Raw genomic sequence first — 26,245 nt, forward strand, 5'->3', positions numbered from 1 at the left:
AATAAGTCTCCTTCCTGTATGCCCCAGGCATTTTTCAAACTGATCCTTCTATACTGACTCTCTGTGGACTATTTTTAATACTTTCTCTTTAACCGTGGGGACCCAGGTTCTTTCACAGTCTAGGCTCTCCCAGACCCAAGCCTGCTGACTTTTAAAGTCCCAGGCTTTAAGTCCTGCATGTTGTAAGAACTCACATAGTTTTTTGGTTTTCAAAGCCAAATGCTATGCGGATTTGGCTTCCCCATGAGGCTCCCTTGTGTGAGGGTCTGTTTCTTCCATTAAAAAAAAAAATTGAATTCAATGTAATTAGCAAAGTGTATTATCATTTTCAGAGATCGAATTCAGGGGGCGCCTGCGTGGCTCAGTTGGTTAAACATCTGCCTTTGGCTCAAGTCCTAATCCTGGGGTCCTGGGATCAAGCCCTGCATCAGGCTCCCTGATCAGTGGGGAGCTGCTTATCCCCTGCCTGTCGCTCCCCCTGCTTGTGCTTGCTCTCTCTCTCCCTGCCACCATGTCAAATAAATAAGTAAAATATTAAAAAAAAAAAGACGTAGAATTCAGTGATTCATCAGTTACATACAATACCCAGTGCTCATAATTTCAAGTGCCCTCCTTAATGCCCACTATCCAGTTATCCCATCCCTCCACCCACCTCCCCTCTAGCAACCTTCAGTTTGTTCCCTAAGAGTCTCTTATGGTTTGCCTCCCTCTCTGGTTTTTGTCTTATTTTCCCCTCCCTTCCCCTATGTTCCTTTGTTTTGTGTCTTAAATTCCACATATGAGTGAAATCTTACAGTATTTTTCTTCCTATGATTGACTTATATTGCTTAGCATAGTACTCTCTAGTTCCATCCACATCATTGCAAATGGCAAGATTTCATTCTTTTTGATGGCTGAGTAATATTCCTGTGTGTATGTGTATGTGTATGCACATATGTGTGTATGTATACAGTGTGTGCATATGTGTATACACATTGTTCGTGTGTGTGTGTGTGTGCGTGTGCATACGTATATACACATACCACATCTTTATCCATTCATCTATTGACGGGCATCTGTGCTCTTTCCATAGTTTGGCTATTGTGGACATTGCTGCTGTACACATTAGGGTGCATATGCCCCTTCAAATCATATTTTTGTATCCTTTGGGTAGATACCTAGTAGTGCAATTGCTGGGTCATAGGGTAGTTCTATTTTCAACTTTTTGAAGAATCTCCATAGTTTTTGCCAGAGTGGTTGCACAGCTTGCATTCCCACTAACAGTGTAGGAGGGTTCCCCTTTCTCCACATCCTCATCAACATTCATTGTTTCCTGAGTGGTTATTTTAGCCATTCTGACTGGTGTGAGATGTTATCTCATTGTGATTTTTTTGATTTGTGTTTCCCTGATGCCGAGTGAGGAACATTTTTTCATGTGTCTGTTGGCCATTTGGGTGTCTTTTTGGAGAAATGTCTGTCCATGTCTTCTGCCCATTTCTTGACTGGATTATTTGTTTTTTTTGGGTGTTGAGTTTGATAAGTTCTTCGTAGATTTTTGAATACTAGCCCTTTATTTTACAAGATGTTTGCAGATATCACCTCCTATTCCACAGGTTTCCTTTAAGTTTGTTAACTGTTCCTTTTGCTGTGCAAAAGCTTTTTATCTTGATGAAGTCCCAATAGTTCATTTTTGCCTTTGTTTCCCTTGCCTTTGGAGACATGTCTAGCAAGAAGTTGCTGCAGCCAAGGTCATAGAGGTTGCTGCCTGTGTTCTCCTCTAGGATTTTGATGGATTACTGTCTCATATTTAGCTCTTTCATCCACGGTGAGTCTGTTTTTGTATATGGTGTAAGGAAATAGTCCAGTTTCATTTTTCTGGATGTGGCTGCCCAATTTTCCCAGCACCACTTGTTGGAGAGACTGTCTTTTTTTCCAATGGATATTCTTTCCTGCTTTGTCGAAGATTAGTTGACTACAGAGCTGAGGGTCCATTTCTGGGTTCTTTATTCTGATCCATTGATCTGTGTGTTTGTTTTTATGCCAGTACCATACTGTCTTGATAATTATAGCTTTGTCATACAGCTTAAAGTCCAGGATTGTGATGCTTCTAGCTTTGATTTTCTTTTTCAGGATTGCTTTGGCTATTTGGGGTCTCTACTGGTTCCATACAAATTTTAGGATTGTTTTTTCCAGCTCTGTGAAAAAAGTTGATGATATTTTGATAAGGATTGCACTGAATGTATAGATTGCTCTGGGTAGGATAGACATCTTAACAATATTTGTTCTTTCAGTCCATGAGCATGGAATGTTTTTCCATTTCTTCCTGTCTTTCTCAATTTCTTTCATGAATGTTCTATAGTTTTCAGGGTCCAGATCCTTATCTCTTTGGTTAGGTTTATTCCTAGGTATGGTTTTTGGTGCAATTGTAAATGGGATTGATTCCTTGATTTCTTTCTTCTGCCTCATTGTTAGTGTAAAGAAATGCAACTGACTTCTGTACACTGAGGGTCTGTTTCTTTCCTTTGTCTGTGCCTGTCGCTCCCTCCCTCCAGTGGACGGACTTGAGAGTCTATTTAGCACCCTGATGTGTCCCTGCCCTTCCTACCATCTTCATTGTGGCCTCTTCTCTGCATTTAGCTGTGGAGTTTGTTCTTGTGGCCTTGGGGCATTTACACTGATGTGAATGTTATCCAGTTGTATCTGTGGGACATGAAGTGAGCTTAGGATATTTTAGCAATTCTCTTCCAAATTCATGAGCACAAAGAATTCTTTACATGTATTTGTATTGTCTTTGATTTGTTACCAAAGTCTTGTAGTCCTCGGAGTAGAGATCTTTCACCTCTTTGGTTAAGTTTATACCAAAGTATTTTATAGTTGATGCTATTGTAAATGGGATCATTTTCTTTTTCATGTAATTCATTGTTAGTGTATAGAAATGCTATAGCAACACTGGTTGAGTGTCTGGTTCTTGGTTTTTGGCTCAGGTCATGATCTCTTGTGTCATGAAATTGAGCCCAGCCTTGGGCTCCACACTCAGTGGGGAGTCTGCTTGAGATTCCCTCCCTCAGTCCCTTTCCATACTTGTGTGCATGTGCTCTCTCTCTACATAAATCTTTTAAAAAATGCAATTGCTTCCCATGTTAGTTTTGTAATCCTGTAACGTTACTGAATTTTTTATTAGAGGTAACCATTTTTTTCCTGGGGTCTTAATGATTTTCTATGTAAAAAATCATGTCATCTGCAAGTAGAGAGAGTTTTAGTTTTTCCTTTCCAATTCTGGTGCAGTTTATTTACTTTATTGCCTAATTGCTGTGGCTAGGACTTGTAGTACTATCTTGAATAAAAATAGTGAGAGTGAGTACTTTTGTCTTGTTCTTGATTTTAGAGGAAGAGCTTTCAACTTTTATCATTGAGTATGATGGTAGGTATGGGCTTGTCATCTGTGGCCTTTATCATGTTGAGGTAAAATCCTACTATTCCCAGTTTGTTGAGTTTTTATCCTAAATGGGTGTTAAATTTTGTCAAATGATTATTTTTCTGTGTGTGTTGAGATGATCATATGATTTTTACCTTTCTGTTTATGTGATATGTTGCACTATTTGCATTGGTTAAACTGTCCTTGCATCCCAGGGATAAATGTCACTTGAGCATGGTGAATAATCCTTTTAAAGTGCTGCTGAATTCAGTTTGCTAGTATTTGAGAATTTTTGTTTTTATATCAATGAGGAATATGAGCCTATAATTTTCTTTTTGGTAGTGTGTTTTTTGGCTTTGGAATCAGTTTAATATTCTGGTAAAATAAGTTTAAGACCGTCTCCTCCTTCTTGTTTTTGTTTTATTTTTTGTTTTTATTTTTTGAAGACTTTGAGAATTGGCATTAATTCTTCAAAAGTTAGTAAGATCCACGAGTGATGTCATTCTGGGTTTTCTTTTTTGGGATATTTTATTTATTTATTTTTATTATTTTTTAAGATCTTAATTTTTTTTCCCCAGTGTTCCAAGATTCATTGTTTATGCACCACACCCCATACTCCATGCAATACGTACCCTCCTTAATATCCACCACCAGGCTCACCCATCCCCCCACCCCCGCTTCCAAAACCCTCAGTTTGTTTCTCAGAGTCCAGAGTCTCTCATGTTTCGTCTTCCCCTCTGATTTCCCCCAGTTCACTTTTCCTTTCCTTCTCCTAATGTCCTCCATATTATTCCTTATGCTCTGCAAGTAAGTGAAACTGTATGATACTTGACTTTCTCTGCTTTACTTATTTCACTCAGCACAATCTCTTCCAGTCCTGTCCATGCTAATATGAAAGTTGGGTATTCATCCTTTCTGATGGAAGCATAATACTCCATAGTATATATGGACCACATCTTCCTTATCCGTTCATCTGTTGAAGGGCTTCTTGGTTCTTTCCACAGTTTGGCAACTGTGGCCATTGCTGCTATGAACATTGGGCTACAGATGGCCCTTCTTTTCACTACATCTGTATCTTTGGGGTAAATACCCAGTAGTGCAATTGCAGGGTCATTGGGTATTTCTATTTTGGGGGATATTTAAAAATCATTCAGTCCCCTTACCGGTAATTGGTCTGTTTAGTTTTTTTTTTTCTCCCCTTCCTGATTCAGTATGTCTTTAAGAATTTTTCTATTCTAGGTTGTCCAGTTTATTGGCATATATTATTCACAGTAGCCTCTTACTATCAGTTGTAATATTTTCTTTCTCATTTTGAATTTTATTGGTTTGGGTCCACTCCCCTTTTTCCTTGGTTAGTCTAGCTAAAGTTTTTCCAATTCTGTTTCAAAGAACCAATTCTTAATTTTATTTTTCTATTGTCTTCCTCTTATTTATTTCTGCTATAATCTTTGTTTCTTCCTTCGAAATTTTGAGTTCATTTTTTTCTTGTTTTAGTTCCTAAGGGCAGAGTTAGGTTGCACATTTGAGGTCTTTCTTTTTTCTTAATATAGATGTTTATTCCTATGAACTTCCCACTTAGATTTGCTTTGCTACATACCATAAGTTTTGGTATAGTGTGTTTCCATTTTTATCTATCTCAAGACACTTTTTATTTCCCCTCTTTTTTCTTCATTCATTGGCTGTTCAAGGGATTGTTTAGTTTCCATGTATTTTTTAATTTTCTAGTTTCTTTCTTGTTATTTGTAGTTTCATATGAAGGTAGTCAGATGATTCTTGGTAGGATTTCAATCTTCTTGAATTTGTTTGTGGCCTAACATGGAGTCCTAGAAAACGTTCCATGTGTGCTTGAGAGTAACAGGTATTCTGTTGTTTTTGAATAGAATATTCTATATGTGGCTGGTAGGTTTATTTAGTCTATAATGTTCAAATCCACTGTTTCTGTTGGTTCTCTGGATGATCCACTTATAATTGGGAGATGGGTATTAAAGTCTCTAACTATTGTTGTATTCCTGTTTGTTTCTTTTTTTTTCTTTTTTAAAAGATTGTATTTGTTTATTTGACAGACAGATCACAAGGAGGCAGAGAGGCAGGCAGAGAGAGAGGGGAGGAAGCAGGCTCCCTGCTGAGTAGAGAGCCTGATGTGGGGCTTGATCCCAGGACCCTGAGATTATGACCTGAGCTGAAGGCAGAGGCTTTAACCCACTGAGCCACCCCAGTGCCCCATATTCCTCTTTATTTCTAAGGTGTGTTTTAGCAGTGTTAGCTTTTGCCTTATTTTTGGGTGTTCTGATGTTGGGTACATAAATATTTACAAATGTTCTACCATCTTGGTGGATTGACCCCTTTATCGTTATATAATGACCTTCATTGTTTCTCTCTCTCTTTTTTTTTTTAAACCCTCTTTTGGTTTAATATCTGTTTTGTCTGATACAAGTATAGCTGTCTCTGCCTTTTTTTTTTTTTTTTTCTTTTTTTTTTAAAGAGAGAGAGCGAGCACAGGCAGAGGCAGAGGGAGAAGCAGGCTCCCCACAGAGCGAGGAGCCCAATGCGGGACTCGATCCCAGGACGCGGGGATCATGACCTGAGCCGAAGGCAGCTGCTTAACCAACTGAGCCACCCAGGCGTCCCCTGTCTCTGCTTTTTGTTGTTGTTGTTACTATTTGTTTGAAATATCTTTTTAAGTGCCTTCACTCTCAGTCTATGTGTGTTTAAAAGACTAAAATAAGTCTTTTGTAGGTTGCATATCATTGTACCTTTTAAAAAAAAAATCCACTCAGCCATTCTTTGACTTTTGGGGAATTTAAACCATTTGTATTTAAAGTAATTTTTGAGAGGTGTGAAATTACTGTTACCATTTTATTTTGTTTGGCTTATAGATCCGTTGTGCCCTTCCCCCCCTCCCATTGTATTGTTTTTGTGTTTTGATGTCTTGTGGTATCCATATACTTTGACTTCATCATGTTCTTTTGTGTAATTACCATAGGTCTTCCAGTGTGGTTACCATTAGGCTTACATAAAATACCTTAAAATTGTAAAACCTCCCAACAACTTACCTTCAGTAGAAGTCCAAAACTTTACACTTTTATTTCTCTCACATTTTAGGTTTTACGTTCAAATTACCTATTTCTTATATTGTGTAATTAATAAAGGTTAATGTAGATATGGATGTTTAACTTTTAAACTAGACTTGTAAATGAATTATGGACCACCAATATTCTATAATAGAATCTAACTTTGAATATATATTTACCATTACAAATGAATTTTATACTCCTTTCTTAGGGTTTTACCTTTTACTTCAAGTCAGAGAAATCCTTTTAGCATTTCTTATAAGGCAGGTCTCATTGTCCTAAATTCCTTCAGCTTTTGTTTGTTTCAAAAAGCTTTTATCTCTCATTCATCTCTGAAGGACAGCTTTGCTGGGTATAGAATTCTTGGTTCTAAAATCAGTCAAAAGTCAAAGACAAAATTTTAAAAGCTGCAAGAGAAAAGAGAAATTAGATAAAAGGGAACCCCTTTTAGTGCTGATAACACTATCAGCAGATTTTTCAACAAAAATGTTGCAGGTCAGGAGAGAATTAGATGATATATTGAAAATATTCAAAGAAAAAAATTCTGAATGATTATAATAAATCTTGGTTTAGCCCTATTTGGATTCAACCTATTTGGGATATTTTGGAGCCTCATGGAGATGGATGTTTATCTCTCCCCTCAGGTTTGGGCAATTTTCAGTCATTATTGCTCTATATATACACCCTCTGTCCCTTTCTCTTCTGAAATTCCCATAATATGGGTATTATTTATTTTGATTATGTATCATAAGTCCCATAGGTTTTCATCACTTTTTTTCATTTTTAAAAAACGTATTTATTTGATAGAGAAAGAGTGAGTATAAGCAGGGGGAGTGACAGGCAGAGGGAGAGAGAGAAGCAGGCTCCCAGAGGAGCAGGAAGCCCAGTGTGAGGCTGGATTCCAGGGTTCTGAGATCATGACCTGAGCCAAAGGCAGATGCTTAACTGATTGAGCTACCCATGTGCCCTCATTTTTCTTTTTTTATTCCACTAATTGGATAATTTCAAATGTCCTGTCTTCTAGATCAAGGATTCTTTTGTGTGGTTAAGTCTCCTTCTGAAGCTCTCTATTGAATCCTTTATTTTAGTCAATTTTTTTTCAGCTTTAGAATTTGTTTTGGTTTTGTTTTCTATTTCTTGAACTACTCATTTTATTCACATGCAGTTTTCCTAATTTCATTTTGTTGTTGGTGTGTTTTTGTAGTTCACTAGACTTTTCTTTCAGTAGACTCCTTTAAAAGAACTATTTTGAACTTTTAAAAAAGATTTATTTTAGAGGGAGAGGAAGAGAAGGAGAATGCATGAGTAGGGAGGACAGAGGAAGAGAGAATCTGAAGAAGACTCTGCGCTGAGTGTAGAGCCCATTTTGGGGCTTGATCCCATGATCCTGGGATCCCGACCTGAGCTGAAACCAAGAGATGTTTACTTGACTGAGCCACCCAGGTGCCTCAAACTATTTTGAATTATTATCTGATCCATTATCAAGGCTATCCTGGTTTCCTTTGGTGGCTTCATGTTTATCAGAGTTTTCCATGTTATTTGTTTGATATATTGGTCTGTGCACATTTGAGTGTCTCCTCTTCCAGATTTTACATATTTGCTTTGGCAGAGACCTTTCTTCACCATTCTGATCTGTTTGAGTTTCTGGGCATGTCTGACTGTAATGTCTTTATAGGTGAGGCTTTCACTTGTGGTCTGTTTTTTGACAAGGCCACTGCCCAAGCTCAAAGGTTGTTGGCTGAGAACTGTTGGATAGTACTGCTGGCTTGTTTCCCTGCCTAAATGAGGCTGTAGGATGTTATCTGGGTTCTCTAGTCAGGCTTACCAAATGGGTGCGATTGGGTAATACACTCAGTAGTGGGTGTGGCTATGAATTAGCTTCTCTGCATTGCTGGGGCAGTAGGATGGGTCTGAGGACCTGTGTGCTTGGTTTTTGGGGACCCAAATCACAGACAAGACTGTGCACTGAATTTGCTGACAAGACAGAGCCCCTGGTTTTGCTCAGCAGATGGCAAAGTCGGTGTTCTGTGTTTAAGGCCTCTGTAAAGAGTGCTGTTGGATGGGAATGTAGCTCCCTGTGTACTCTGGTTAAGTTCTCTGTTCAGGTGGGCTGAAGACTGTATTCACTAAATGACTGAGCTACAGGTTAGTTTCCCTGCCCAGGTACAGCAAGAAAACTAGTTCCAAGGCTGCAAAGACTCTTTGTGGTCTTGATTCTAGGCGTGCTGCCCCTAATTTCCCTGGTCTAATGGGGCGCCTGGTTTTGTTCTGGAGACCACGAGTCCTGGCTGCTGGACTTTCTGTTACAGTGTTGCTGGATCACATAGCTTTGCTGGCGTTCTGGCCAGGCTTTCTGTTTGGGTGGGTCTGGATGCTTCATAGAGGTGTAGATAGGGCTACAATTTAGCTCTGGCAGGCTTTGGGGTGGCGGGGGGGGGGGAGGGGAAGCTGGGGGCAGATCCAAGCCGTTTTCAAGAATTTCCAAGTATGAGGCTTTGTGGTTGGGAGGGATCAGGAGCTATACTCAAGCAGTGGGCAAGGTTCTGAATTAGCTCACCTATCTGGTCCAAGCAGGGTAGTTGGCTTCAAGGCCAGCAAGGCTCTTTCTGCTTGAGCAGGACCAGGAACACCTAGTAGTGGGTGAGGATATGATTTCACTCCTCTGCCTACAGGGGCTTGTGGGGGGGTGGGGTCAGCATACAGGCTTCATGGCTCTTGATTTAAGATGCCAAATCAGGCAGACCTATGCCCTGCTGAGGTCCCAGTCAGACTTTGCTACCGTTTTGACTCTGCACATCAGCAGAGGTGCTGGGTGGGACATCCATTTGGGCACTGTAGGAAATTGGTCTGCCAAGATTTGAGTGCTTCTTGCTGCAGGTCCCTTCCCCTTTCTTCTTCACAGTCATATTACCAGTGGTCAGTGCTTGCACATTCTCTTGAAATCCCTGTGGTATGAGACCAGAGTGGGGGTTCCCAAGAAGGAGCCCACAATGTAGGGGAGGATAGATCTTCATGCTGGGTTTTCTTTTCCTACCAGAGGAACTATAGGCTCTGGGGAGACCTCTTGATGTGTGTTGCAGTGGTCTGGGGAAGGGACAATGTAATCAGCATGTAACCACCTTTCTTACCCTTCTAATGTTGTCCGTCTTGGTCTCGGGTGCAGGAGGATGCTTTAGCCTCACCCCCACTTTCTAGGTGGTGTCTCATCTATGAATAGTTGTTAGTTGTTTTCCCTGTGATAAGCAGCAAAGTCAGGAATGACTTAAGTCTCCGTGTTGGTGATGTCCCTTTTGTATGATCCTCCTCCTTTTTTTTTTTTTTTAAAAGGTTTTATTTGTTGGAGGGCACAAGCAGGGGGGCGGCAGGCAGAGGGAGAGGCAGGCTCCCCACTGCACAAGGAGCCTGATGCAGCACTCGATCCCAGGACCCTGGGATCATGACCTGAGTCTAAGGCAGATGCTTAACTGACTCGGCCACCCAGGTGTCCCTTGTATGATCCTTCTAATGTACTTTTGAATTTGGTTTGCTACTATCTTGTTGAGGAATTCTGTATTTTCATCTGAAGTATTGATGCATAATTTTCTTGTATTCTTGTCTGGTTTCAGTATCAGGGTAATGCCAGCTTATAAAATGAGTTTGGAAGTATTCCATCCTCTTCTATTTTTGGAGTTTGAGGAAGATTGCTGCTATTTTTAAGTGTTTGGTACAATTTACCAATGACATTATTTTGGCTTGGACTTTTGTCTGTTGGGAGGTTATTGATTACTGATTCAGTCTCCTTACTGTCATTCATGGTCTGTTAAAATTTTCTTCTTCTTGTTACAGTCCTTATTGGTTGTACTGTTGGATTTGAACTGTTTCTTTTAGGTTGTTCAATTTGTTGGCTTATAATTGTTCACAGTAGCCTCTTGTGATCCTTTGTATGTCTGTGGTATCAGTTGTAACATCCCCTCTTTCATTTCTCATTTTGAGTCCATGGTCTTTCTCTTGGTGAGTCTAGCTAAAGGTAGCCTATTTTGTTTATCTTTAAAAAAAAAAAAAAAAAACAGCTCTTAGTTTAATACATTTTAATGGGTTTTTTTGGTTTGTTTGTTTCTATAGCATTTATTTCTGCGCTGATCTTTATTTTCTTTTTTCTACTAATGTTGGGCTTGATTTTTCTTTTCCTAGTTCCTTGTGGCATAAAAATTTATTTGACATATTCCTTATTTCTTAATGTAGGCATTTATTGCCATGACCTTCCCTCTCAGAACTGCTTTCACTGTGTCTTAAAGGCTTGGCATGTTATATTTTCAATTTTATATGTTTGAAGGTATTTTTTGATTTCTTAGAATTCTAATGTGGCCTATTGGTTGTTCAGTAGCATGTTTAATTTCCAGATTTGGGAATTTAATTTTCTTCTTGTAATTGATTCTAGTTTCATACCACTGAGGTTGGAAAAGATGCTTGATGTAATTTCAGTCTTTTTAAAATTTATTAAGACTTGTTTTGTGGCCTAAACTGTGACCTGTTCAGAAGAATGTTTCATGTGTTCTTTAGTAGAATGTGTATTCTGTTGCTTTACGATGGAATGTTCTGTATGTCTGTTAAGTCCATTTGGTCTAAGGTGACATTTAAGGCCAATGTTTTCTGATTTATTCTCTCTGGATGATCTATCCATTGATGAAAGTGAGGTATTAAAGTCCCCTGTCATTAATGTGCTGCTGACTTTTTCTCCCTCTACGTCTGTTAATATTTGCTTTGTATGTTTAGATGCTCCAGTGTTTTTGTGCAGAAATACAAATGTTAGATCTTCTTGTTTGATATACCCCTTTTTCATTGTATAATGACTTTCTTTTGTCTCTTATTAGTCTTTGTCTTAAGTCTTAGTCTAGTTAGAAGTATAGCTACTCTAGCTTTCTTTTGGTTTTCATTAGCTTGGAATATCTTTTTCTATTCCTGCATTGTCTGTGTGTGTCTTTATATCTGAAGTGAGTTTCTCATGGACACTGTATAGATGGGATTTTAAAAAATTATTATTATTCATTCAGCCATTCTGTCTTTTGGTCAGAGAATTTAGTCCATTTATATGTAAAGTAATTATTGATACCTGCTGGTGTCTTGATAATTGTTTTTTGGCTGTTTTGTAATTCCTTTTTCTCATTCTCTCTTCCTTTGTGATTTGATGATTTTCCTTAACATTATACTTAGATTCCTTTAACTTTTTTCTGTCTACTATAGGTTTTTGTTCTGGTTACCCTGAGGTTTATATAAAATGATTTATAGTTTAAGTTTCAAGCCCCGGGTGGCTCAGTCAGTTAAGTATCTGCCTTTGGCTAACTAAAGTCATGATCCTGGAGTCCCTTCTCCATGGGAAGTCTGCTTCTCCCTCTGACCCTCCCTCACCTGCCATGCTCTCATTCACTCACTCTCTCTCCCTCAAATAAAATCTTAAAAAAAAAAAAAAGTTTGAAGGGGTACCTGGGTGGCTCAGTGGGTTCAGTCTCTGCCTTCGGCTCAGGTCATGATCTCAGGGTCCTGGGATCGAGCCCCACGTCAGGCTCTCCGCTCAGCGGGGAGCCTGCTTCCCACTCTCTCTCTTCCTGCCTCTCTGCCTACTTGTGATCTCTCTCTCTCTGTCAAATAAATAAATAAAATCTTTTTTAAAAAAAGTTTGAATACATTCTAAAGCTACACATATTTATTCCCTGCTGCCCCCATGTTTTATGGTTTTGATGTCACAATTTACATTTTTTAAATCTTGTGTATCTATTTATTATAGTTTTAGGGTTTTTAAAATTCCTTTTGTCTTTTAACCTTCCTACTAATTTATGTTCTTAACCCACCATCTTTACAACATCAGATTATTATATTCACCCTTAACAATGAAATTTATACTTTCAGATGTTTGACTGTTACTAGTTAGTACCCTTTATTTCCCACTTGAAGAGGCTCTTTAACATTTTTTGTAAAGTCAGTCTAGTGGTAGTGAATTCCTTTTAGCTTTTGCTTACCTGGAAAACTTTATTTCTCCAGTTCCGAAGAATAGCTTTGCCGTGTAGAGTATTCTTGGTTGGCGGGTTTTCTTTTTTTTAAATACTTTATTTACCTAAGTAATCTCTACCCTCACCATGGCATTTGAACACATGACCCTGAGATCAAGAGTCACTTGCTCTTCCTACTGAGCCAGCCAGGCACCCTTGTTGGCAGTTTTCTTACTTTCAGCACTTTGATAGTATCAGCCCTGCTGGCCACCTGAGCCAGGGGAGACCATAGGTCATCCCCTGGGTGGCAGCCACAAAAAGACAGGGCACCTGACATGTGCACAAGCTCCTTTCTGGGAGACACTGGTAGTCTGAAGCCCACTGGGGAGAGTGTGAAGATAGTATCTTTCCTCTTGGGTCTCTGTAGAGGTTTGTAGTCAGCTCTTAGATGTGTGTTTAATTAGGCGCTGGTCCCTGAGGCTGAAGTTATAAAGTAATTGGCCTTTTTTGTAGAAACCCTGAGTACCTCAGTCTGTTGCCTCCCCACTGTGCTGTGGAGTGTAGCCATGCAGAAGTCTTTATCAATGTGTGTAAGCCCCGCGGGCCACCAGAGTCACATGGTCAAGAGTTTTTCCCTGGGTGGCAGCCACAAAACTGGGGTTCCAGATGGGTACACAAGCTCCTTTCCAGTAGATACTGGTGAACTGGATGCAGGCAGAGGGAGAGGGCAAAGATAGCATCTACTGGCCTCTGCCTTTGGAGAGTATATGTGTGGTATATGAGAGTTTATGAGTATATGTGTGGTATGTGAGAGTTTATGTGTGGTAAATCAGATGCATGCCCTTTAGGTGGGTGCTTTAAGATAAGCTTCATATACAGAAAAACTGGTTGCTTTCCTGCCTCTGTGCTGTATTCTGGGGTGGGTGAATCCACAGGCGAGAGCCTTTTAAGAACTGTTCCTCAGTTTGCTATAGCTTTGTGGGTCTTAGGGATGCAAGCCCTGTTTGTTTTCAAAGCTGGATGTTTTGGGGGCTCACGTCTCAAGTGCAGGTCTTAAAAATTGGGATGTGGGATTCAAACCCTTCACTCCTCAGTGAGAAACTCAGGGTTATTAGTTTGCTTCTGATTGTGGGTCTCTGTGCCAAGGGGTGGCATTTATGATCAGATTGTGTCTTGGCCTTTCCTTACTGGTTTTGATGTGGGTTTTTTCTGGTTCACCCAATGTGAAGGAGTGGGTCAACGAGTTCTTAGGTTTCTTTCTGTAGAAACTGTTGCATATGTAATTGTAGATTTGTTGTCTGTGGGAAGCGATGAGTTCAGGATCCTTCCTGTGTTGCCACCTTGAACTGGAACTTGTCGTTTTTAAAATAATTTTTTTTATAAGATTTTATTTATTTGTCAGAACACAAGCAGAGGGAACATCAGGCAAAGGGAGAGGCAGGCTCCCTGCTGAGCAAGGAGCCCTATGTGGGACTCCATCCCAGGACCCTGGGATCATGACCTGAGTTGAAGGCAGATGTTTAACCAACTGAGCCACCCAGGCATCCCTAAATAATTTTTAAAATTTCTTAGATTTCTTAATTAAAAAAAATCTTCTAAATCTTTTAAATCTTCTTCTAAATAATTCCTTGTGGTGAGTAGTTTCTATATGCCATTTTTGCCTACCCAGCATCTATTACTTACTTTCTTTGGGGGAACACTTGTCTTCACCTTCGACTACCTGTTTCTGGCTCCAGGGATGGTCATGTGATACAGGCTTGGCCAATGAATGAATCTTATTCTTTTGCCCATAATGTCTGGTTCTGTGGTGGATATTTGCCTGAATCCAGGCCCGTCAGAGGCAGTGACTCTGCTGGCAGTGACTCTGCTCGGATTATTGGAAAAAAGCCCTTTTCTCCTGGACTTGAAATTAGTAATATGTATTACTTTGTGCAATGGCTGAGAGTCACTTTGCCAACTCCCCAGGAGGGCCTTCTTGAGAATGAAGCCCATGCAGAAGAAAGCCAAGTATGTGTGAGAGACCCAGAGCCCTTATGACCTTGTATGAGCTCTAGGATATGCGCATCTCCGTCTGATGAGTGAGAACTATCTTAGATTTTCCAATGACTTGAGCCAACATATTCTTCTTGTGGCTTAATTTGAATTGCTTTTTGCCACTTATAATTTTTAGAGATTTATGCCATCCTCGGATGTATTGCCATCCTCGATTTTTAGAAGGGGAAACCGAATCTCAGTGAAATTTCTGAAGTCAAACAGCCAAATCGGGGAGAGAGTGTAGCTCTTTAGGGCCAGTGGAGTTGGATCCAGATGGAGGCCTGCTTACTGCTTACTTATCCCTTAGACCTTCCTCACTTACTACCATTTAGACCTTCCTCCAGTCCTGCTCTCAAGGCTGCCTCACCTCTAGTACCCCTGCAAACATGGACACTTACAAGGTCTATTTACAGAGCTCTGGTCAGGTGCTGAGAGCCTCTCCTATCCCTGCAGCAATTTCCAAGATTGTTTTGAGTGAGCAAGGTTACTCTGACAATGAGTTAATCCTGCCATCATTATTGGGAGTTTGTCCAACATCCCTTGCCCCATCTTAGAGTCGGGCTGCTTATGACTTTTGACCTATACTTTCTGCACTCACCTTTGACGTTCCATAGACACATCCACAGTCCTCATGTTTTGATTTGATAACTTTTACCGTTCTTCCTTCAGGAGCCTAGCTGAAGGGTAGAGTTCCAGGAAATAGAAACCTCATTTTTAAAAAATTTTATTTATTTTGCCAGTGGCAGGTCCAGAGATGAATGCCCCCCTCCTCCGCCATATTTTATATCTGTCACCTAAGCATAACAAGTCCATAATCCATGTTCTGCACCCATTTGCCATGATTGGGTAGTAAGGACAGAGTGGCAAAGGAAGCATGATGGTGGCACCTCATTGCTGGAAATGTCGCAGCCCATTTCCCATCAATAACTGTGTTCTAAATACAAGGACAGACCACCAGCCTGCTATGTATTTGCACCAAGGGACCAGGTTCCCCTGAGGAGGCCACTATTCATTGCCTATTGAGCACTTTCACCCTCTTCTTCGTTTATAAATGATTCCATTCAGGTCTTGCAGGAAGGATCTGAGTAGACCCAGACAGGGTTTCTCAATCTTAAGACTACTGATCCCTTCCTTGGCGGGCTGCTGCTTTGTTGTGGAGGCTGTCTTGTGCATGCTCGCAGCACCCCAGGCGTTCCCCCTGCCCTAGTCAAACAATCAAAACTGTCTTTAGGCATTGCCACATGCCTTCTTTGGTGGCAAAATCTCTCCCAGTTGAGAAACTCTGCGGTTGACACAGAAGGGAATTTGACAGGATCCCAAGTAGCCCCTGGGAGAAGGGGCTACTTGGTCTAAGCTTGGAAAGTGGAGGCTGTTGGTTCCTGGCCAGCAGCTCCTCCTGGCAGGGATGCCCAGGCAGCCTGGTCTAGGAGGCATCAGCACAAAATCTACTCCCCGCTTCCATCTTAGATTCTTTGACACAGAAAGCTTTGAAGCTAATATTAGGGGCATCTTGATGGAGGCTCAGTGCCTCCCGCCCCGGCCTGTGTGGCCATGTCTTGCTCAGGAAATACCAGGGGAAGAAGGAACAACAGGCCTGGGCGCTTTTCCAACACTTGGTGCATCTGCTGCCCCCCATTGTCTTGCTCCCAATGGTGTTCTTCACAGAGGTGCAGGGCTATCTGATAGGGAAGCAAAAGTGACCTTCAGTCAGCTGGTGGTGGCCTCCAGACCCATGGCATTCTTCATTTAGAAAGGCCATGAGCTCTCAAGGATTCCTCAGGGCTGGGAAGCTGAGGGGTGAGTTCTGCCCTCACCTGCAAGCCCACTCATTGTGCTTGCTCACCCACGTCTTTGCCTCTGGCCTCCTAAGATGCTTGGGCTCTCGCTCAGATTCCACCTGCATGGGGCCAGTTATCTAGTGAGTGCTGGGGGGTCAGGCTTCCTCCTTCCGTTTCTTGGTACTTCACCTGCCCCCAGGTCCCAGTTCTTCAGAGAAGCTTCCCTTGACTTCACCATGCTATTTGGTCCTATCAACTCGGGTGTGTGTGTGTGTGTTTAATATTATATGATATCTTTACTTATTTGTTTGACACTCAATTAAAAGTTAAGTTCCAGGGGCACCTGGGTGGCTTAGTGGGTTAAGCCTCTGCCTTTGGCTCAGGTCATGATCCCAGGGTCCTGGGATCGAGCCCCGCATTGGGCTCTCTGCTCAGCAGGGAAACTGCTTCCCTCTCTCTCACTCTGCCTGCCTCTCGCCTACTTGTGATCTCTCTGTCAAATAAACAAATAAAATCTGAAAAAGAAAAAAAAATTAAGTTCCAGGAGAACAAGGACTTTGTCTTGATCATCTTTGTGTTGTCCTCAATGCCTAGATGAGGACTGGCACATAGTAGATGTTAAATAAATGCTTGGGAAGGAATAAATAAAAGAGGGGTTTTAATTAGGCATTGGAGTGCCCAGGACCAGTCTTCTTCCACATCTTACTCAATGTTCTATGCCCTGGAGTGGCTTCTTCCCCTGTGTCCCTTGGCACCCAGTCTGTGACCATACAGATCACACACCCTGCACACCTCAAGCCATGTGCTGGGCCTTCTCCCCCATGTCTCTTGAGAACTCTGAATCCTTTTTTCCCCACTTCGTGTTTCAGGAAACCAATTGTTTTCACTAACTCCACAGCAGACTTGTCCAAATCCCATGAATGTAGTAATCTTTGCCCCAGGGAGTGAAGGTCAGGAATAAAAATAAAACACATACCAGGGAGAAAGGCTGAGTTTATGGTATTCATAAGAACATCACATAGCTCAGCTCTCCTGTGACTCATTCATTTATTTTAATGATATCAGATAATGACAGTCTGTTGAATCAAAAAATGCACATTATTTATCCCATAATCGTGAAGTGGCACTATAACATTTTTTTATAAAAACCATCTTAAAAGGTTTTTTTTTATTTTTTATTTTATTTTTTTTTCCCTTAGAACCTATTGTGCAATTAGAGAAATAAGATTTGCCAAGTGCCCTACTCTGTCTTTGCTTGTTCTGGCTAAGGGGCGTCTCTCACCCACTTTCCCCAAGTGTTTCCTTTGGTACCGTCTAATCCAGACTGGAACATATGGATAAGTGCCCCCAAACCAGGCACTGCCCCAGCTTCCCAGCCATCACCCATCTGTTGTGGGGGAAGGATACTTTTCTGGCCACCTAGAAGGTATCACAGGGTCTGTCTCAACCTTCACTCTTCCTGTGCTCACAGTGGAGTAGCAGGAAGAATGATGGCCTGGGTAGACACCTGAGTCTGTTCCTGCCTCTGGTGTTAATTTGTTGGATGATCTTGGTCTCTGGTTTAGACACTCCCTTTCTCTGATTCTCAGGCTAATCCCTCACCAGGGATTCCTTGAGCTCTGATACCTGTGAGTTTTGAGGGGCAGGTTCACTTAGGCTAGAGGCTTCTCCTCCCAGCAAAGGTGGTGAGGGGCTGCTTGGCCATGGGGTTCAATCTGATGGTAGCTTTGTATCTGGTGGAAGGCGAGGTTAGCTCCCTCCTGCTCCTGGCCATTCCCAGGTTCCTAAGGGTGATTCTGGGGGATTTCCTCTTTCTCGGGCCCTAAGAAATCTCCCTCTCTTTCCTTGTGCCTCTTTCCCTTGTCCTATCCTCTTTCTGAAGCATTAGACTCGGGTTCCCTTCTGACACTGAAAATGCAAATTCTCCATGGGGCCTGTTGGCATGTCAATCACAGCAACAACCATAGCAGTAATAGCTTACATGAAAGATTTTTAGTTTACACTTTACAAAGAGCTTTTAAATACATCATCTCATAACCATTTTAGGGTCCCTTGGTTGAGTCAAAGGGATTCTCCCTTCCCCTGAATCCTGCTCAGGAGGAAACCGAGCCCAAGCCCCCTTTCACATATGCCCGTCCCCACACACAAACACTGAACCATACTTTTAAGCATGCAAGTTACCTGACTGACCTCTTCCTGCTCTGGGGGACTAGAATTTAGCTGTTGAAATAAGAACATTTTAATCTGCGTTTGTTAGAGAAACTTCCTTTTGGGGAGCATTTTCTTAATCTTGGATTAGGCATTTCATACAGTCAGGGCTTGTAAAATTGAGGGGAAGTCTCAAAATTACCCTCAAGCCCCACTAAGACCCTGGCTGACTGCAGCTGGGCTCGGGAATAGGTGCAAGGCAGGGCTTGGATTCCTTGGGGGTGGCAGAGCGAAAGCTGGCAGCCTGTCAAGTCTTCCCAGAAAGTCAGGGACCCTGGGGCATGGCTCTCAAGACGGCAGGCTGAGTGGGCTTCATGTCCCATGGAGAGAGGCTAGCTGGGAGTGCTGGTGGTAGAATAAGCCTAGGGTTTACCTGTGTGAGTGAGGTGGACTGAAGGCATGAAGGATGGGGAAGGGTACTGGGGAGATCTCAGGATACCCCTTTCAGGACTCTGGAGCTACTGCAAAGACTTTTGGGACCTATCTGGAAATCAGCATTGTTTAGCTACAACAAACTCAAGTGAACAACTGGGAAGCCCCCAGAGCCATTTGGGGTGGCAGAGTGCTCTCTCCTCTTCCAAGACTGTCTCATCTTTGCCACCAATTCTCTTCCTAAAATAGACCTTGTCTTACTAGTCTCCTGCTTAAAAACCCTGCTGGGTCCCTGTGTTCTAGCCTGCCATACATGGCTCTGACTGCTTGAACCCTTGCCTGAAGTTCCTCCATCTTATTTCTCCCTCCTTTCCCCTCCTCCTGGTCATCCCTTTCTTCTGTTCTCCCCCACCCATCCCTTCTTTCCTTTTCTCCTTCCCTCCTTGTTTGCCACTTGCCTTGTGCTCTTCCATCTTCCTTTTCTGCCTCCCTCTTGATTCTTAGACCCTTTGGCCCACTGTTGGTCCTCACAGAACCACTAGGCTCCTCTGGGGAAGCTCCATCCTGGAAGGTCCTCTGAGTCCCACATCACCCTCCCTCACACTTCTGCAGGGGAGGCTCCCAAGGGGCAGGAGGGATGAGTGAGAGACAAGGCATTGGGCTGAGCAGTTGAGACCCTGAGCGTCTGTACTAGTCTGAGGGAGCTGACAGGGGCAAATCTCCATTGGGTGAGCTGCCTTTGCTCACATTCCCTGATCTGTAACTCTCTAGAAGCTTTCTGGATACCGGGGGGAACAGAACCAGACTTGAACACAAGCAGGAAAAATAGTAGTAAAGAACATCTACTTTCTTTTCCTGGTAGGGCTTGTCTGATGAACTACCTGTGAATTTCTTATGTTTATGCTATTTAGAGAAGGAACCCAGAGCTTTGAGTCTGGCTCTTCTACTTATCAGATATATAGCTTCAGGCCAGATACAGAGCTTGAGAGAGGCGTGTTTGTCTGTGAAATGGGGCCGTATGGCTTTACCCTTCTTATGGGAGCAGGAATTGCACAGAGCAGGTATGGCACAGATGAAAACCGGTGCAGTACCGATACGTGTTGGAAAGTATTGCAGATGGGCACGGGGTTGTGATGACAGCTCATGAGGGTGGCCTGGAGGATCAGGTGGCAGAGGCTTGTCTCATAGCCAGATTCTCCCAGCACATTCCAGAGTTGGACATCTACCAGGGCTGTGGGCAGTCTGGGCTCCTGGCCTTCCTCATCCCCCTAGCCCTGGCTGCCTGCTCCCCTAGTCCTGCATTCCAATGTGAAATGGGCTGGAGAGAAGAGGATGGTTCAGAACTTTCAAAGGAATGGCCAGTGGTTGGGGCCTGAGATGTCATTGACCCCTTCCATTGACTCACCTGGAGAGGGGCAGGGAAAGAGGCGGTGTTTTAAAATTTGGCAAAGCAGGCTCAGATGAAGCCTGTGGCAGAGTCTCCAATGACCCTGTAGTGGCAGGGAGGGCCAGCCAGGAGGGAGAAGAGGGGTCTGCAGGAGGTTTCAGAACCTGCTGGGGGCCTGGGGCAGGTGGGGGCAGCGACTGTGAGGCGGAGGTGGCCAGAGTGCAGCGGCTTTTCCTAGAAGGATGGCCTTCGGCAACCAGGACTTAAAAGCTGGGTGCTTTTAGGGAAGAAAAAGAGAGTCATTAAAAGTAAGAAGAAACAAAGAAAAATCTTTTCCTTCTCTTCCTCTTATCATTCCTTTCCCTGAGCTCAGTGAGCAGGTCTTGGTTTCTGCTGACCTGAAACTGTTTCATCAGCATAAAAACTTCCTTCTTTCTCCTCGGACAGGCTATCACTTCTTTATTCTTATCCTTTTGTTTTAAAACATTTTTATTAGTCTTTTTTCTTAGAAATTTTAACAGCTGTTTATAAAAACCACAACAAATACACAGGACTTGGTAAAAATAACTCACTATATGGTACATATACTCAGACGGTGTGATATTTATATAATAAAAGATGAAAATAGTCACTTTCCATAATAAAAATAAGTTCTATTTTTTGTTTATTTTACAATATACTTAATATTCTCTTCTTCTGCTTTCTCTCCAGCTTCTACTTCTTCACCTCGACTCTCAAGGGGGTCCCCCACGGCTGTCCCAGCCCCACGAAGCTGGAGTCTGAGTGGTGGGGGGCAGGTGGGCAGTCGGCCTTAGGAACATGGGCGGCAGCCGCACTCGAGGTGTCTCTCCACCTCCTCGACGAATGAGGAGCCGTCGGTGCACTGGAAGACGTATTTCCGCCGCTTGCTGCGGGTGGGTTGACAGCACTGGGGCCCACAGCCCCCACGACATTCCATGATGGGCACTTTGGAGGCCGTGGCACATGAGGCATAGCCCTTCTGGCGGCGGATCACCTCTCGGACCACCTCCCCCAGGCATGGGTTCTCTGCAGAGGGCAGAAGAGGTAAGGTCAGGGCCTGGGTGGTACAGATGACCGGCCGGGGGCCATTCCTGGGCTGGCTGTCGGCGAACATTGGTGGCCTGAAGACCCTTTGTACTTCTTCACGCGTCCTTCCACCTGCCTGTCCACGAACCCATGCAGCTGTTGCACAAATACAGAGTGCTTCTTCTGGGCCTGCCTTGCTGCTAGATTTACAACTAAGGCCTGAGCATTTCCTGGTGACAACAGCAGGCCCTGTCCTTTCCTTCAAGGAACTCAAACACCACAGTAGATGTGGCCAAGTAGTAGGCTACGGGCTAAATCCTGGCCCCAGGTTTTGATTGTGCCACCTAGACTTAGAAACCAAATGTCACCATTAAAAACCCCACAAGATCAATTAAATACTGGGATTTCTGACTTTGCCAAAAACCAGGAAGTCTCTAGTTTTGCCCAGTGCCCACTGGTATAGAGTTGAGATACTAATTCTCTCACCCCTGAAGTGAATGCGTGGTAAGGATAAACTGAGATGGGGGCTACGGAACTGAACAGGGCAAGGCGTTGGATGTAGTCCAGGGCTGTGTCTCGGGGACCTGCCGTGGAGGGGGGAGCTGAATGAGGAGTTAATGAGCCCCGATAGCAGCCTGAATCTTCTACGCCCTGCCAGACTCTCTGTGTGGACACTGGGAGGAGGTCTAAAGCAAGGCCCTGAGGAGAAGGAGGAGCTCAGACCCTCCAGCCCTGCAGCCTGATCAAGACGCTGGTCATCCCTGAGCCACTCTCCTCGTCTGGAAGACGGTGACCCATTTCCCTGTTCTTCCTACTGCTTCACAGGTTATGAGCCTCAGAGGAGACTGAATGAGAAAGGGTTCTATTCATTTTAATGAATTTTGGTAAGCATGATGTAACAAGCTCATAATTTAAAAAAAAATTACACGTTAGTGCCTGTGTGTACAATGTGGGGTGGTGGGCGAGAGCCCATGTGGCAATATGGTCATTGGGGAATCTGGTGACAGGAGTGTGAAAGCTATTTTTTGACAAGTTTTCTGTTAAATCTCAGATTATTTCAAAATATATTTCTTAATAAATTTCAAAACCTGGTCTGTTTTGGTTGAGAATAGTATCGCAACTAGGTATAAATGTGAGAGTACTTTAGAGACCGAGGGGTCTGCCTAGAAATCTGGGCCCAGGGAGGAAGACTTCTTTTTTTCCATGCAGGAAAAAAAGCCCTCCTGGGGGAGGTAGATTTGAATTTTAATACAGTTCAGTTTTAATTTTCCTATTTTTGAGCTTATTTCAAAATGAACAAACTCCACGGGTCAAGGTCACGGAGGAGGGTAAGGAGGAGGGCTTGGATCCCTGGGGTTGTGGGGCTAGTTACACCGCAGTGGACAACTGCTTCAGAGAGGGAGGGCGTTACCCCATTTCCAAGATGAAGGTGCAAGAGGATGTAGCCTCTGGGCTAGAACTGGACTGTCGGCAGTCTGGAGCTACAGTCTAGCGCTGCCTCCCATGGCCGCCTCCGGTCCCCCTCCCCTGTGCACAGTGAACCCACCTTGCTCGCAGTGCTCCCCACTGAAGCCAGGCTGGCACAGGCAGAAGGGCTCCCCTCGATCGGAGAAATGGCATTGCCCCTGGTGACACTTGAAGGCAGAGCAGGCGTTGGAGTCATTCTTGTGATCACATGTGGCCCCGCTGTAGCCTTCTGCACACTTGCACACGTACGAGGTCCCGGTTGGCACACATTTCCCGTGGTTGCAGCTGTTGGCAGAGGACAGAATGAGAAAGGGGAAGGCAGAGCGCTGCAGAGGTTTTTTTCTGTCCACCGCAGCCGAGGCCCAGGCTCAGAGTGGGTCCTCGTAGGTCTTCTCCATCCCCTAGTCTGCCCTCTGCTAGCTCAGGGGCTGAGCAGCAGCATCCGACCTGCTGGAGGCTCAGATCGCGCCAAGTCCGCTGCCAGCTGTGGCCACGAGGCTGGCTGGCTTGCCACCTCCCCTCTGCAAGTGGCAGGTACTTGCTCCGAAGCAGCTAAGCGTTCTCTAAATGTTGTAACTGCTCTGGCATCTTAATTGATAACAATGTCACGAGTGTACACCCCTCCCCCCAGCACCTCCCACCTACCCACGCGGTGCCAGGCATGGGGATAAGTGCTTTACACCTGACATCATTCTTACCTTCTACGATCCCCTCTCCTCTGTGGCTTTGATGCTGCACCTAGTCTCACCCACATCTCCGAGATGGAGAAACTGATGCTGAAACTCACTGTCCTTCCACTTGACGGAGATAGCTGCTCTCAGCAAGGTGCTCACACACTGTCTCTAAGGGGGCCCTGCTGTTGGCTCTGTGAGCTCTTGCCCGCTTGAGCAGTCACACTGACATGGGCTCTGGAGACCGTCTGACCACAGTCCTTCCAGCTTTCCTTAGTGCCGCTTCTTGGGCAGGGAAGGGCTACAGGCAGGGACTGAGTCCGTGTGGGGAGCCCGGGCTTGCAGGGCACTGACCTGTGGCCCAGACAGGGGTCCCGGACTTCCTGGTCACACAGTGGGCCGGTCCAGCCCGGGTGGCACTCGCATACCACGCTGTCCTTCTCCACGGAGTGGCACAGGCCATGCTTGCACACGGTGCAGGACTTGCAGCCCGGGGACACTCCCAGGGCCTGTGGCGGGAGGGCCTTGAAGTCTTGCAGCTCGTTGTTGATGCGTACCTCATGGATGCAGCCGTGGAAGCCGCCCAGCGGCCGATCTGTGCCCTGGCGCAGGGCCGAGAGGCCCGTGGAGGTGGGGATGCCTGCGGGAGGGGTGCCGGGACAGCTGCCTGAAGACCCTCCCCTGCCCACCAGTCCCTCTGAGTGTGAAGGAGGGCTCCGGGTGCTCAGAGTTGAACGCTCACAGCTCTGAGCATCTGCTGTTCAGATGGAGGGAATGGACCAAAACCTGGGCCCATAGCCACACAAGGGCTCCTAGCCTTTGTCCTGTACTTTAACTCTTTAAAAAACGTGCATTTGCTGCCTTCATTTTAAGTATAGAAAATTTCCCCCAAAACCCTTACTTCAAACTTCTTTAGAAAAAGAATGTCTGGCTCATCACAGGGCCACACCTGCTAGACGGAGGAGGACCACCCCCTCCAGGCAGGGGAAGGAGGGTGTATCCCATTCCTCTGCTGTCCCCACCAGACCTCCCCTGCCCCTTGTCACAGCCCCACGGAACATAGGGTGGGAGAGCTAGAGTTTGGGAGATAAGGGATTTGGGGGAGCAGCCTTGCTCTGTGGAACTTTGGGGATCTCCAGTGGGGGAGAAACTGTGTCCTTTCTGGGATTGATCTTGATGGAAGGCTTTCTCTGGGCCCCTGGCACCTGGATCAGCTGTTAACAGTACAGACTCCTGAGCCTTTTAGAGGGGTCTCCTTGGCAGGGAGGCCTTGGGAATCTCTTTGTTGAACAAGCTGCTCTGGTGACTTTTTTTTCTTTTGCACATAACCCTTTGAGAATTACAGGCCCTGGGCTGCGTTTCAGGCCCAGGTTCTGCCAGACAGATGGCTACTTCCTTTTCGGCCTTTGTATGACCTTCATCTCAAACGTGTACTACATACGTCACCTGAGCCACACAGTGTTTGACGTGGTGGCAGAGCAGAGGGAATGTGACCTGAAGTCTGTGGATAGTAGGGCCTGGATTTGACCTCCCATCTCCTCCCACCCCTTTCCATCTTCACCTTTTCCCACCATTCCCATCATCTTTGTCTCCTGAACCACTTGTAGTTCCCCAGAAGGAGCCTATATTCGCTCCTTCTCCTCCTCGCCATGATCTGCCTATTTGATTACCCTTTAGGGTAATCAGCTTGGTTGTCACTACCTCCAGGAAGCCTTTCCTGATATGCTTTGGCAGTGGATGGTGAGATCGGGAGAACCCCGGCCAGGCCGGGGTGGGTGCCCAAGCACAGAGGGTGGGTGGGAGGTGGAGGTGATGAGGATGGGAGGGGAAAAGGGCCTTACCTCCGAGGTAGAGGGGGCTGTTGATGCCTACTGCTGGCTGCTTCTGGAGCTTTCCCAGGCTCTTGGGGGCTCCTTTATCCACCACCAGGTTCAGGGTTTGGTTTAGCATCACCAGCTCCACACTGTGAAACTGCCCATCATTCACGGTCTCCACACTGGGCAGGAGAGAAGGGGCGAGAATCAGAGGGTTTGCTGGGTGCCTCCCCACAGCCAGGCGCTGGCCCATGAACCTGGCCAGCATTCCTAGCATTTTGTTTTGTTTATATTTTTCATTTGGAAATAACTTAAAACTTAAATAAGTTGCAAAAGTAGAAACAGTACCCATAGATTCTCCTATTAGCCCCACTTGCTTTATCCTGAATTTTCTGTCTCCATATCCATCTATCTCCATAGACATGTATACATGTAGATGTATATACATATATACACTCTGAATCCTTTAAAAGTTACATACCTTTCCCTTATCCCAAAATGCCTCAGTGTGCATTTCTTAAGGACATGGATATTCTCCTACGGAAGCAAACTGCAATTTTCAACTTTGGTAAATTTAACATTGGTAACATACTTGTATCTACTCAGGCTGGATTTTAATTTTTCAGTGGATCCAGTAGTATCTTTATAGCATTTTCCCCCCCTTCCAGTACAAGAGCCAGTCTACGACCATGTCATGCATTCAATTACTTGCATTTCTTTCTAGGATTTTACAGAGTTAAGCAAACTCATCCTCAGACCGCCTTCTCAATATTTCCTCTATGGCATGCCACTAGGACCATTATTAACGTGTTTTTCTTCAATTGCTCCATTTCCCAACATAAGCATCAGTAAGGATATAAAGCTAGCATTGTTCTAAGGACTCCTGCCCATGAAAAGAATATTTCAGGGTGATTTATATTTTTCCTAGTACCTATGAAAAATAAAGGCTCTCAATTAAAGTGTCAATAGTTCGTGCCATCTAATTCATCTCCTGTACCTCCAGCAGTATGCTGACCATAAGTGGATTAGTAATACCGCA

The 26,245-nt window shown here is 44.2% G+C and overlaps 1 protein-coding gene and 1 long non-coding RNA gene across 2 annotated transcripts in view; one reads left to right on the forward strand and one right to left on the reverse strand.

The window, feature by feature from the left end:
* Positions 1–1,572: 1,572 nt before the first annotated feature.
* LOC125100808 (uncharacterized) lies at positions 1,573–22,342 on the forward strand. Its single transcript, XR_007127664.1, has 2 exons — positions 1,573–1,804; positions 20,919–22,342. It is a non-coding gene; the product is annotated as an uncharacterized LOC125100808 (long non-coding RNA).
* Positions 17,271–26,245, reverse strand: part of SLIT3 (slit guidance ligand 3) — a 595,819-nt gene continuing 586,844 nt past the window's right edge. Inside the window, exons 33-36 of the mRNA XM_047731238.1 lie at positions 25,234–25,388; positions 23,747–24,032; positions 22,801–23,006; positions 17,271–21,254 (exon numbers count right to left, since the gene is read on the reverse strand). Coding sequence (XP_047587194.1) covers positions 21,019–21,254; positions 22,801–23,006; positions 23,747–24,032; positions 25,234–25,388 — 883 coding nt within the window. The 3' untranslated portion in view covers positions 17,271–21,018. The remainder of the gene's footprint in view (positions 21,255–22,800; positions 23,007–23,746; positions 24,033–25,233; positions 25,389–26,245) is intronic.

Source organism: Lutra lutra, chromosome 5 (assembly GCF_902655055.1).
Source record: "Lutra lutra chromosome 5, mLutLut1.2, whole genome shotgun sequence".
In the NCBI taxonomy this organism is placed as follows: Eukaryota; Metazoa; Chordata; class Mammalia; order Carnivora; family Mustelidae; genus Lutra; species Lutra lutra.